The following is a 13,651-nucleotide window of genomic DNA, read 5'->3' on the forward strand; positions in this document are numbered from 1 at the left end:
TGTCAATGTGTGCCAGGGTAGGTAGTGTGTCAATGTGTGCCAGGGTAGGTAGTCTCTCAGTGTGTGCCAGGGTTGGTAGTGTGTCAGTGTGTGCCAGGGTAGGTAGTGTGTCAATCTGTGTCAGGATAGGTAGTGTGTCAGTGTGTGCCAGGGTAGGTAGTGTGTCAGTGTGTGCCAGGGTTGGTGGTGTGTCAGTGTGTGTCAGGATAGGTAGTGTGTCAATGTGTCCCAGGGTAGGTAGTGTGTCAATGTGTGCCATGGTAGGTAGTGTGTCAATGTGTGCCAGGGTTGGTAGTGTTTCAGTGTGTGACTGGGTAGGTAGTGTGTCATTGTGTGTCAAGGTAGGTAGTGTGTCAGTGTGTGCCAGGGTAGGTAGTGTGTCAATGTGTTCCAGGGTAGGTAGTGTGTCAATGTGTGCCAGGGTACGTAGTGTGTCATTGTGTGCTAGGGTAGGTAGTGTGTCAATGTGTGTCAGGATAGGTAGTGTGTCAATGTGTGCCAGTGTAGGTAGTGTGTCAATGTGTGCCAGGGTGCGTAGTGTTTCAGTGTGTGACAGGGTTGGTAGTGTGTCTGTGTGTGCCAGGATAGGTAGTGTGTCAATCTGTGTCAGGATAGGTAGTATGTCAATGTGTGCCAGGGTAAATAGTGTGTCAATGTGTACCAGGGTTCGTAGTGTGTCAGTGTGTGCCAGGGTAGGTAGTGTGTCAGTGCGTTCAAGGGTACGTAGTGTGTCAATGTGTGCCAGCGTAGGTCGTGTGTCACTGTGTGCCAGGGTAGGTAGTGTGTTAGTGTGTGTCAGGGTAGGTAGTGTGTCAGTGTGTGTCAGGGTAGGTAGTGTGTCAGTGTGTGCCAGGGTAGATAGTGTGTCAGTGTGTGCCAGGGTAGGTAATGTGTCAGTGTGTGTCAGGGTAGGTAATGTGTCAGTGTCTGATAGGGTAGGTAGTGTGTCAATGTGTGCCAGCGTAGGTCGTGTGTCACTGTGTGCCAGCTTAGGTCGTGTGTCAGTGTGTGTCATGGTAGGTAGTGTGTCAGTGTGCCAGGGTAGGTAGTGTGTCAGTGTGTGGCAGGGTAGGTAGTGTGTCAGTGTGTGCCAGGGTAGTTCGTGTGTCAGTGTGTGCCAGGGTAGGTCGTGTTTCACTGTGTGCCAGGGTAGGTAGTGTGTCAATTTATACCAGGCAGGGTAGGTAGTGTGTCAATGTGTTCCAGGGTAGGTAGTGTGTCAATGTGTTCCAGGGTAGGTAGTGTGTCATTATGTTCCAGGATAGGCAGTGTGTCTTTGTGAGCCAGGATAGGCAGTGTGTCATTGTGTGCCAGGGTAGGTCGTGTGTCATTGTGTGTCAAGGTAGGTAGTGTGTCAGTGTGTGCCAAGCTAGGTTGTGTGTCAATGTGTGCCAGGGTAGGTCGTGTGTCAGTGTGTACCAGGGTAGGTCGTGTGTCAATGTGTGCAAGGGTAGGTAGTGTGTCAGTTTTTGCCAGTGTAGGTAGTTTGTCATTGTGTGTCACGGTAGGTAGTGTGTCAGTTTTTGCCAGTGTAGGTAGTGTGTCATTGTGTGTCAAGGTAGGTAGTGTGTCAGTGTGTTCCAAGGTAGGTAGTGTGTATGTGTATGCCAGGGTAGGTAGTGTGTCAATGTGTGACAGGGTAGGTAGTGTGTCAATGTGTGCCAGGGTAGGTAGTGTGTCAACATGCGTGCGGTCCGGATAAAACAATTGGAAATACATTAGTTTCAATGAAAACGTCTAGACTAGATGCGTGCGATCCGTGCGTCTGCAGTGGAATAATCGTATATGGTGTCTATGCCCATATACCCAAAACGCAAGCTGCAGACACGTCAGATGCAACAGTCGGATCGCACGCACGTGCCGCGTCCAGTCTATATGATCCTCTAAATTGTGTATTAACTTTGAGCACTGACAGGTCATCTGTTCTTCGTATATAATAACAATTTAAAGTCATAATGGTGTAGTGGAATGTTTTGTATAAATAAAAAAGGATATGTATATATATATATATATATATATTAAGATGTGTATAGAACTTAAGGAAAGAAAGAAATATTTTATTTAACGACGCACTCAACACATTTTATTTACGGTTATATGGCGTCAGACATATGGTTAAGGACTACACAGATTTTTAGAGGAAACCCGCTGTCGCTACTTCATGGGCTACTCTTTCCGATTAGCAGCAAGGGATCTTTTATTTGCAGTTCCCACAGGCAGGATAGCACAAACCATGGCCTTTGTTGAACCATTTATGGATCACTGGTCGGTACAGGTGGTTGAGTCTTGCGGAGCACTCACTCAGGGTTTGGAGTCGGTATCTGGATAAAAACAATATCCCATGCCTCGACTGGGACCCGAACCCAATACCTACTAGCCTGTTGACCGATGGCCTAACCACGACGCCACCGAGGCCGGTAGAACTTAAGGAATTCGTTTACATTTTGTTAGTAGATAATAACTGTTAATTAAAATATAGATGGATAGATTCTATAGTAGTAGTATTTCTTAATATAAAACTATAATCAATGAAAAGGGCAAGATAATAAAATAGGACACTCACCCTCATATCACCTAAATTACACAAACACACAATCTATTCTCTCCATTAATGTTGTGATAGCAACCAACTTCAATATATAAGTTGTGTGATAATAATCTGATCTGTGTAATACATTTTTATATAAAGCTGGAATAGGTTTTGTCAGACACTTTTACAAATAATCTCTGTTAGGACATGTTTACAAAGATATGAATATATGACAGATGTATCTTGAAGGCCACTAAGATCTTGCTTACACGGGTCCGTAATTCTCAGTTTTATCAGCGGCAAGTTAAAATCGTCTTTTAATTCTTCTTGAACGCACCACAATTCATACAAACCCAGAGAAAAAAGTAATTGCATTATTTATCTTGCCCATTTATTTTGTATATATACATTTTAATCTAAGATCATCTCAGTGCAATACACAGTTCTGTGTGTGTAATAATTTAAACAATTATTTTATCACACGGTACCTGCGTAAATATGATAAAGAATATTCAATTAATTCAAAATATATCATCACAGAGGTGTTAAAACCGTAAAATTCAATGTGTAATCTTTCTATATTATTTGCTATACTAAATCAAGTTCAAGTTCTTTATTGCTTTAAGGTTTTACAACTTATCAGCATAATACAATGTACAACAAAATAATAAATATATACAGGATATGTACAGGATTATGGTGGAGACTGATTTAGGAAATAATAATAATAATAATAATAATAATAATAATTAATTAAGGTTTTATTGACTTATATTATTTAATACATACAAGTCATTAAGTATACTGAGAGATACGTGTATTATTGGTTTAATATACATGTAATCGAATAGTACTATACTGAATAAATAGAAGTAATGTTAATATTAACCAATTTGCTTCAGTAGCTGATCTCTAACGGTATTTGCTTTAAATAAATATTTTCCGAGATTATTAAGTTCTTTAGCATTGGCAGACGCTAATAGCTGAGTAAGTTTGAAAACGCTTGGACGTCTATGATAATATGTTTTAATAAATTTTATTCTTAAATCATTGTATCGTGGGCACTGAAATTTAAAATGATACTCGTCTTCTATTTCATTCTATATTTAATTTATGTGCACACATGTGCCACTCAATAACACAAAACACAGTGACTGTATACTACCAATGACAATGACCTTAATTGTCATAAACCGTAAGCTTATAGTGTAGAGAAGAATGCAATATATATACAAATGAAAACAGCACATGCTTGGTAGATCTATCGTGGAGGACATACTCTCCCGCATATAGTTTTTACTAACTGACATCATTTAAAACAAATATACTTTTACTGTTGAACAATTTATTATATGATAACATATTAGGACGTTTCCTATATTTCTGTGGTATATTTTTTCTCACATTTAATAATACAGAATCTGTACATTTAAATATATAAAGAAATTCGTCTCCAGTCTCGTTAAGATTACATATATGACATATTCTGTTTTCTTTAAGAATATTATATCATCTTCCTGTTTCGATTGGAAGTTTCATATTACATGTTCTAAATTTGCAAAGTCCATTTGCATTCTTTTGGAACAGCTTAGTAAGATAACTTTCCAAATTAAATACATTTTTAAACAGTTTATAATTAATACCCTTAGAAGACATTTCAATTTAATTTTTCTAAATAAAAATTAAAATTGATCATGTAATACCTGGGATACCGATTCACGTAACGATTTAACATCAATAAAATTGTGAAATGTCCAAACATATATCAATCCACATTCATGTAGAACATTTTAGACAAATTTGTTTCATGGCGAATCAATAGCAGACATTAAATAGTACAACCATGCTGATATCTTATGTGCATTTGTACATAGCAAATTCCTCCACAAAGGTAACCATTCTAACTTTTATGGAAATAGAAAGGGGATATCGTCTTAATTCGCCATAAACCCTGGGATATATTTATTAATAGTGGTCATCGGTGTTAGATTTTCTCCAATCACCAGGTTAATTCAAGCACTATGACTTACTTCTGACCTCACTGTTGGTAGTATTATCGAGGGGTTTATAATGACTAAACGGAGTTCGGTTCAAAAAGGACGATGGCGGTTGGCGAGAGTGACAGTAAATCGAGGGAATTAAACAGAGATACCAACGGTACTTGAAAAGAAGTTGGCGGTAAGCGGGGTTAGCATTAAATCGGGGGAGGGGGGGCAATAAATCGAGGATACTCTGTATTCTGATTTTAGTTATTTCTTTTATATGACGAAGGTCCAATGGTTTTCTAAGATAATGTAACCCGTGTGTATAGTAAGCCCTAATTAGTCGAGGTTATATACACGGCCGCTCTGTATTATAGCCACTTCTATGTTAATTGCCAAACATGGCGGCGTCTATCGCCGTTGTATTTATTGAATTTATCTTTGTACTCATTGTTTTATGACGAGGTGTGTACGGTAAACGTCTATACCCAAGTGCAGGTCAAAGAGAAGAAGCGATTATAACGATCGAAAACTGTTAAAACGGTATTGTGTATTATATTAATATTACAGACTTAAAATAATAATAATACATTTTAGAATAATAAGACAAGATACTTCCTATGTGCATATGTACATGTCTTCACATGTGTATTTCGGCTCAAGTGGTACCATCGCCGTTACTTAATTTAAAATCTTAATTGATCACTTTCGCTGTCAACGTTCATAAAAACCCTGCCAATTTTAACATCATTATAAAACGTATTTTACACACAGGAAAACGAATACGGGTGAGAAATATTACTCCGATTTAAATGGCGATTGACACATAAATCACTGGTACGTGGAAAGTTTGCTATTTTTTAAACGAACAGAGAGATAAATAAATATATCTTTGATCATCTAGTATGATGTTCTTGGTAGAACCGCCATGGAAACTAGCATGCATTATTGAGTGAACATTACCCCTGAATCACCATGGATACGTGGCATTGTTACGTTCGGTAAACAGTACCCCAGAATCACCATGGATACGTGGCATTGTTACTGTTACGTTCGGTCAACAGTACCCCTGAATCACCATAGATACGTGGCATTGTCACGTTCGGTCAACATTACCCCCTGAATCACCATGGATACGTGGCATTATTATGTTCGGTCAACATTGCCCCTGAATCACCATGGATACGTGACATTGTTACATTCGGTTAGCATCACCCCCGAATCACCATGGATACGTGGCATTGTTACCCTTGAATCAACGTTATGTATGATATTGTTATCTTTGGTCAACTTTAATCCCAGGAGGATTTTTAGTGGATGTAATAGATTTATATGAGCGGTGAATCCGTTAATTTCAACTGATACGAACTTCATAATGACGAATAACGAAGACAAATAACAATTGCTATTCAACATAGCTATTCAACATTATATATATAATCCGCTTGGCATTTAACCAGATTACAATGAAGATAAAAAAAAGTTTTAAATGGTGGGTTTTTTTCTCTTGTCGGTGTATTGATGTCTAGGTAGTGTGTGCTATCATGACTGTCTGTGATTGTGGACATGCAATGTGTTTTGTATCTGTTTTCCGTTTCAAAACAAGCATATGGAAACACTGATAGACTTGTAATCTTAACCCCGGCTCGCTAAACTGGGCTCCTGTGACGGTTTGGATAACGCGGCCGATAAACGTGCTGTGGTGAGGATGTCTGCTAGCGTATACACGGCAACGTTTCCTTTTCTTGTCAATATGTGGCGGAACGCTCACTGGTACGGTGCCAAAACACACATTAATTCCATTCAAGCGGTATCGAATCACGTGATGCTCTGTAAATGTTCAAATGAAAATCATTATACCCAAGCCAGCCAAACCTCAGATCAAACAGTGTCACTTTTTGCTGTATTAGCATTGTAAATACAAAACATTTTATAAGCATATCTCCAAAATTAATTGATTTATGTATATCCGACTGTCTGTCGGTCTGTCTGCGATGGTGTCTGTATGACTGTCATTTTGGTTGTCGGTCTGTCCATGACAGTCCATTTGTATCTTATTTTCTTATAAACAACAGGGGGTGGGGCCTAGCCTAGTGGTAAAGCGCTCGTTTGATGCGCGGTCGGTCTAGGATCGATCCCATTCGGTGGGCCCATTAGTTTCCATTTCTCGTCCTAGCCAGTGCACTACGACTGGTATTTCAAAGGCCGTGGTATGTGCTATCCTGTCTGTGGGGTGGTGCATATAAAAGATCCCTGCTACTAATGAAAAAATGTAGCGGGTTTCCTTTCTATGAGTGTCCAAATGACCATGTGTTTGACATCCAATAGCCGATGATGAATAAATCAATGTGCTCTAGCAGTATCGTTAAACAAAAACAAACAAACAAACTTTAAACAACAGAAATGTTATTATGTCCAAAACCCTATCTCTGTACCGGACAAAAAACCCTACAGTATTTTATACTATAACAGTAATATCGAATTTTCGGGTATTTGTTTCAGGTGACTCGACAACGTTCAAAGACGAGCTTGGTGACACGTTTGAGTTTCGTGGGACAGGAAACCCTGACCTCTGTGCTGAACACATACGTCACTTCCTGCGGAAAGCAAGCGACTCGATGTGCCAGCCGAAACCATGCGCAGTGGGCGCGGTCTATCAGCCAAGCGTTGGCAACATGACGTTCTACGCAACGCAAGGATTTGTTTACACGCTCCAAAACGTAAAAGCTTTGGGAGAAGATAGAATTTTAAATATTACAAAGCTTCGAGCTATTGGAGATGAATACTGCCAAAAGGTAACTAGTTCAAGTATATTGATAGCTTTCCAAATAAAAAAATATTAATTTGACTCGTATTGTTTCTAACCTTTCTCATTTGTGTTCAAATCACGTAATGAGCCAGGCAAAATTTGACTTATGTCTGAACTGTATGAAAATATGTGATGGACATTTCAGAAGTCCAGCTAAATATAAAAATGGCGGCCATTTTTCAACATGGCTTTAACTGTACTTATCTGTTAACGTATATCGGAAATTAGCTTCTTCTTGAAAATTGGCTGTGGTTAGGCATAATCAGTTGATGTTGATTGAATACTGTCCAGTATTGCATTCTGAATATTCTAATGTATATTTTATAGCATTGTTTTTATATATTAAAAAATATTTGAGAATATACGAAGGAAAAAAATGCCAAAAAGTATGTGGGGTTTTTTTTATATACACTGATTACAAAAGAAAATTTGTATAGAAAAAAGTAAAGAAAAGATAGTTTTTAAAGTTTTGTTTATCAGTGTAGTTTTTAAGGGTTTTTTTTTATGAGTGTAGTTTTTAGGGGTGTTTTTTTATGAGTGTAATTTTTAGGAGATTTTTAATCAGTGTAGTTTTAGGAGATTTAGCCCATTGTTTTTCAGAAAATAAAATCCACATGTATAGTCTTTCCCAGCGCCATGAAATGTATAAATAATTGCTTTCTGATTTGACGTAAGAAATAAGTAAAAGTGTTTTTTTGGGGAAAAAAAAAACTATATTTATATTTTCAGCAAGTATTATTTAAAATTATTTTGAATATTCTTCCATGCTTCATGACTGTTGGTAACATTGTGTTCTAGAGTCTAGATAGTGTCATAGAGCAGCTCAAGATTAACCGGAAGTTCGCCTCTGAGGAGTGTTTCATGTCGCTATACATCTCGCTGCTGTTGGCTCACGGCTACGGCATCAGCGATGACACCAACGTCGTCAAGGTTACCAACAAAATAGACGACACGCGCATAGGTAATCAGTCGTAGTTTCGTTGTCACCATTATCATCATAATAGTCATCATCATCATGGTAATCATAATCTTCACCATTAACATAATTATCATTATCGTTGTCATTATCATCAAAACAATACAAAACACGGATAGGAAATAATCAACTGTAGCATCGATGTCACCATTGTCATCATCATCATCATAATAATATTAATAATAATAATACGAGTAATCATCATCATCATCATCATCATAGTAATCACCACCAAAATATAAAACACACGGATAGGTAATCCTCAGCAATAGCATCGTGTCATCATCAGCTACAGTAGTAAAGTGCTCGCTTGACGTACAGTCAGTCTGGAATCAATCCCCGTTGGTGGGTCCATTAGGCTATTTCTCGATACAGTCAGTTCACCGCGACTGGTATATCAAAGGCCGTGGTATGTGCTATCCTGTCTGTGGGATGGTGCATATAAAAGATCCCTTGCAACTAATGAAAAAATGTAGCGGGTTTCCTCTCGAAGACTATATGTCCAAATGACCAAAAGTTTGACATTCAACAGCCGATGATTAATAAACCAAGTGCTCTAGTGGTGTTGTTAAACAAAACAAACTTTAACTTTTATCATGGTCACTATTATAATAAATATAAAATGTATGTCAATGTTTGCATAGTATATACTAGGGTCTCCACTAGTACTCGAGTACTCGGGCACGGGCCGAATCTAGCAAGACTCAAATCCCTTCACAGGACTCGAGTACCCGTGCAAGGAAGAGCACTCATTTAATTCTAAAACATAAAAATAACGTTATTTTGCCATATGCATGTCGCCGGTTACATTATAGGGCTATGAGACACATTGGGGAAACAACAGTCGAATGTGTCGAATGCAATACATTGGCATGAGTTGGCATCCATGTTCAGAGCTGGAATTAAGATGGCATAATGCTATTTTACTTTATTCCTTATTAGTCTCCTTATCATCTAATGTAAGTGTCAGGCACTCGGGTCCGGGTCGAGTTTGACCCTCGAGTACTCTAGCTCAATATTTGGGACTTGTGGAGGCCGTAGTATTTATACCGGTTGAGACATTAAGATCTTTACAGAATAGTCGTTTGTTAGTGAGTTTAACTCTGAGACTGAAAAGGTACTTGGCACTAATCGCTCTCTAAAAGCGCTCTCTAAAGCTCGCCAAATTCCCACTATTTTTCAGACTGGACTCTTGGTGTGTTGCTGTACGAACAGTCGATGGCCCTGCAGTCAGAGCGACTCAGTCTGGCCGCTCAGTGTGTGACGGTGAGGCCGAAACTGATTCACGTCAACTCCACGGACGAGAGACCTGACGACGTGGGCTACACCCTCGACCCAGGGTCCGTGCGTCCGGTCGCCAGTCACAGCGGGGCTAGGCGGGTTCGCCTTGACGTCGTCATGGTTACACTCAACATTCTTATTACTGGAAACACGTTGAGCAGACAGTAGTGAACAGTGAACAGTTATTATTAGAACAATGAGTAGTCAGGAAGACCTGACTGTGTACAGTTTATTCAGAAATGCACTCAAAACAGTTCTTGGAATGACGTGGAGTGAGACTGTTTGACACCGTATCTGATTAATTGACTCAATGTGCACATCTCCCAATCTGACCACAGCTAGGACTGGCTAGCTGTACGTGGTCGTCTTTGACTGGAGTATTTCCTTGTTCTGTATTCACATCTACTGTTCATGATTATAGAGATTATAATATTAACATCGCCATATCGCCGCACGTGTTGCACGTTCGTGTTGAAGATAGTCGTTTTCTTTCACCTTTTCACGTTCTTGGTGTTTATTTAGATCCTAGTCGTCTGCAATGTTAGGTTTACAGCATTCATTATTTCTGTGTGGGCTGGCATCCTCACTCATCTTTTCAGTATTCATTATTTCTGTATGGGCTGGCCTCCTCACTTGTGTTTTCAGAATGCCGCTAAATCAAGTGTAGTGCAGGTCTTACATTCAATCTACCTGCAACAGGTGACATATTTAAGAGTGTTTCTATTAGCAACCCTAACTTTAATTACACCTCGCATTCTATCTTTACTGTAACCTATTGTTCTTTCGGCGTCTGGTGTAATGCACTGCATAGCAACTGTACACTAAATATAGGTAGACTAATTTATTGGCAGTAGATGTTAGTATTTACCCAAATGAACAATGTTACTTATCTCTACCAATGAAAGCAGCAGTTGCTGTAACTGAGTTATTCAAAGTGCGGTTCTCCACCAATCATGACACGGAAGTTCCTAATTTAGTACAATGCAACCGCCAGTTGTTGTTTACAGGTTCCAATGGACTAAATCAATTCCCATTATTAACAAAGTTAACATTTACTACTATGAATGAATGAATGAATGAATGAATGAATGTTTAACGACACCCCAGCACGAAAAATACATCGGCTATTGGGTGTCAAACTATGGTAATGCAAATAAATAAAGTGATGATCAACATCAATATAAAAATTCAAGGTTTAAACAAAAACAGTGTAAAGAACTGTGCAAAAATACAAATACAAATATCACAGAATTTTACGGACACCAAATTTTACTCTAAACTTCAATTTGTGCCGTATTGGCCATTCTCAAAGAGAATGTTACACCCCTGCACCACGGTGAGGTTACAGCACGCGCAGGGGCATTTACTACTAAAACTGATATAAGAATTGTATCAACACACCTAGGCAGTACACCATTAAAACGTGTGATCCTCGTATTTAATCTTCTGGCAGGGAGATGGGAGACAGTGGTCCCATACCATTTGGGATATTTAATCTTCTGGTAGGGAGATGGGAGACGGTGGTCTCATACCATTTGGGATAATTAATCTTCTGCTAGGGAGATGGGAGACAGTGGTCTCATACCATTTGGGATATTTGATCTTGTGGCAGGGAGATGGGAGACAGTGGTCTCATACCATTTGGGATATTTAATCGTGTGGCAGGGAGATGGGGAGACAGTGGTCCCATACCATTTGGGATATTTAATATTGTGGCAGGGAGATGGGAGACAGTGGTCCCATACCATTTGGGATATTTAATTTTGTGGCAGTTGTACACTAAATAAAAGTGTATTTATTTGTTGGCAATGGATATTAGTACAAATAATCACTATCAAATATAATTACCAATTAGAGCCCGCAGCTGCCGTTACTCCGTAAATATGTGACGGTACACCTGCACTTTGAACTTTGACACAGAACCGTCTGTTTTGGTACAATGCGGTGCCTCATTCTGAATAGCTCATGTGCAAACTCGGAGAACGACTTGCAATTGTTCTAAACATGTTTACTGTAGCTATGGAGACTATATCAAAACTCATTAGATGCTGCTATCTGCTAAACTGGACAATTAAAGGATGTGACAGAGCAGCATATGATGAATTTACGCGAATACTTCGTTTGATTACAGTCTGGACACATTACCGCATCTTTATGTTTAAGCATATATGGCCTCAGTGGCAGTCTGCGCAGTTCTTTGGTGGAATCAGGTGGGGGAACGTGGGGGTATAGGAGCCATATTGTCCTATTTCTACATAACTGTCTAATAGACAGTGCGGTACCAACCACCCCCCCCCCCCCTCCCCCCAACATAATATAAACGTAGTTCACCGTCAAAAAGATGCTCAATTTTCAGAAAAAAACTTAGTAATATTTCTATAAAATATTTATACTCCTTGCCTCAAACATGACCACCCATACATGTGCGCATTCAGCCATCTGTTAGTTGTAAAAAGCGAAAAGCGGTGTTTGGCACCTGTACTGTGCAATGGCAGTCCTACAGATGGAGATGGAACCATACATGTGCGCATTCAGCCATCTGTTAGTTGTAAAAAGCGAAAAGCGGTGTTTGGCACCTGTATTGTGCGATGGCAGTCCTACAGATGGAGATGGAACCATACATGTGCGCATTCAGCCATCTGTTAGTTGTAAAACGCGAAAAGCGGTGTTTGACACCTGTATTGTGCGATGGCAGTCCTACAGACAGAGGTGGAACCATACATGTGCGCATTCAGCCATCTGTTAGTTGTAAAACGCGAAAAGCGGTGTTTGACACCTGTATTGTGCGATGGCAGTCCTACAGACAGAGATGGAACCATACATCTAGATAAGCTCTCCTCTATAGTCATGGCTGCATAACGTTTTGTCCAGTCATAGTCATAGTCCTAGTCATGGCTGCATAACGTTTTGTCCAGTCATAGTCATAGTCCTAGTCATGGCTGCATAACGTTTTGACCAGTGATACAGTATTGAACATATTAATGACGGATCGTCATGTATGTTTCGGCCTGCGCAACACACATTAAAACTTTTAAATCGTTTTGGCGAGTAGATTTATGCAGATTATCAATCAATATCTATTAAACAAAAACGCCCAAATAGAGCTGTATAAAACACCCACATGTATAGAGGATATTAAACGAGCTACTATATATTATCAAGTTTAAGTCCCGAGTAAAATAAAAAATAATTATCGCGAGCTTAAGCGAGTGACAAAAGAAACTTATTTCACGAGGGATTTAAACTGTAAGATAATACATAGAAGCGAGTTTGATCTTCTGTTTATTACCCCCACCCTGAATGCGTTTATTCAGCGTTCGTGCCCTATGTGCTGGTTATTTACAAACAGTGTATTGACGCGTCCTTGTGTCATCGTTCTTTGTTTAATGATTTTCTTTATACTGACAATCTGGAAGTTCTTAGAAATTATTATCACTGCTATATATAGCTTGATCACGGTCAAGGTATGTTACATCTGTTTTAGTACGTGTCTGTTCATTGGTCGTAGAGAATTGAACTACCCAATCAAATCTCTGATTACACCAATGCATGATAATTTCTTTGTTTTATTTCCCTGGATATGAATGCGCACTGGGGTAATAAATATACATATTACAGTATATATTCAGATTGCAAATTATACATTATATACATGTTATTGAATAGCTTATACATATTCATGGAATACTACTTGTTTACATTTAATTAGCATGCATATTGCTACATAAATGTATGCATACAAACATACATATACAGCAGTATGTAAGCACAATATTACATTATTATGTTACATCATAGACGAGTGGGTTAATTATATACAGTTGAATCCCGTTGGCTCCAACACCCTCGGTGCTCGAGAAAGAGTTCGACCCATCGGGTAGTTCGACCTAAGCATTCGGTCAACATCGGATATTTCCGTGATATCAGTTTGAAAGTTGAAAAAGATGCAGGCTATGTATTAAAAGTAAGAGTAGCAAAATAAAATAAATAAATAACAAAATTCATAATTTTGCTAAATGCAAACTTTAACACTTCATCAAGGTTTTATATAGCCTATGAGCCGTAAGGCTTAA

The 13,651-nt window shown here is 38.9% G+C and overlaps 1 protein-coding gene across 1 annotated transcript in view; it reads left to right on the top strand.

Moving 5' to 3' along the window:
- LOC121370220 (ectonucleoside triphosphate diphosphohydrolase 1-like) overlaps positions 1-10,022 on the top strand; it is a 37,002-nt gene extending 26,980 nt beyond the window's left edge. Inside the window, exons 4-6 of the mRNA XM_041495341.1 lie at positions 7,015-7,307; positions 8,120-8,282; positions 9,481-10,022. Coding sequence (XP_041351275.1) covers positions 7,015-7,307; positions 8,120-8,282; positions 9,481-9,746 — 722 coding nt within the window. The 3' untranslated portion in view covers positions 9,747-10,022. The remainder of the gene's footprint in view (positions 1-7,014; positions 7,308-8,119; positions 8,283-9,480) is intronic.
- The last annotated feature ends 3,629 nt before the right edge of the window (positions 10,023-13,651 follow it).

Source organism: Gigantopelta aegis, chromosome 4 (assembly GCF_016097555.1).
Source record: "Gigantopelta aegis isolate Gae_Host chromosome 4, Gae_host_genome, whole genome shotgun sequence".
NCBI lineage: Eukaryota > Metazoa > Mollusca > Gastropoda > Neomphalida > Peltospiridae > Gigantopelta > Gigantopelta aegis.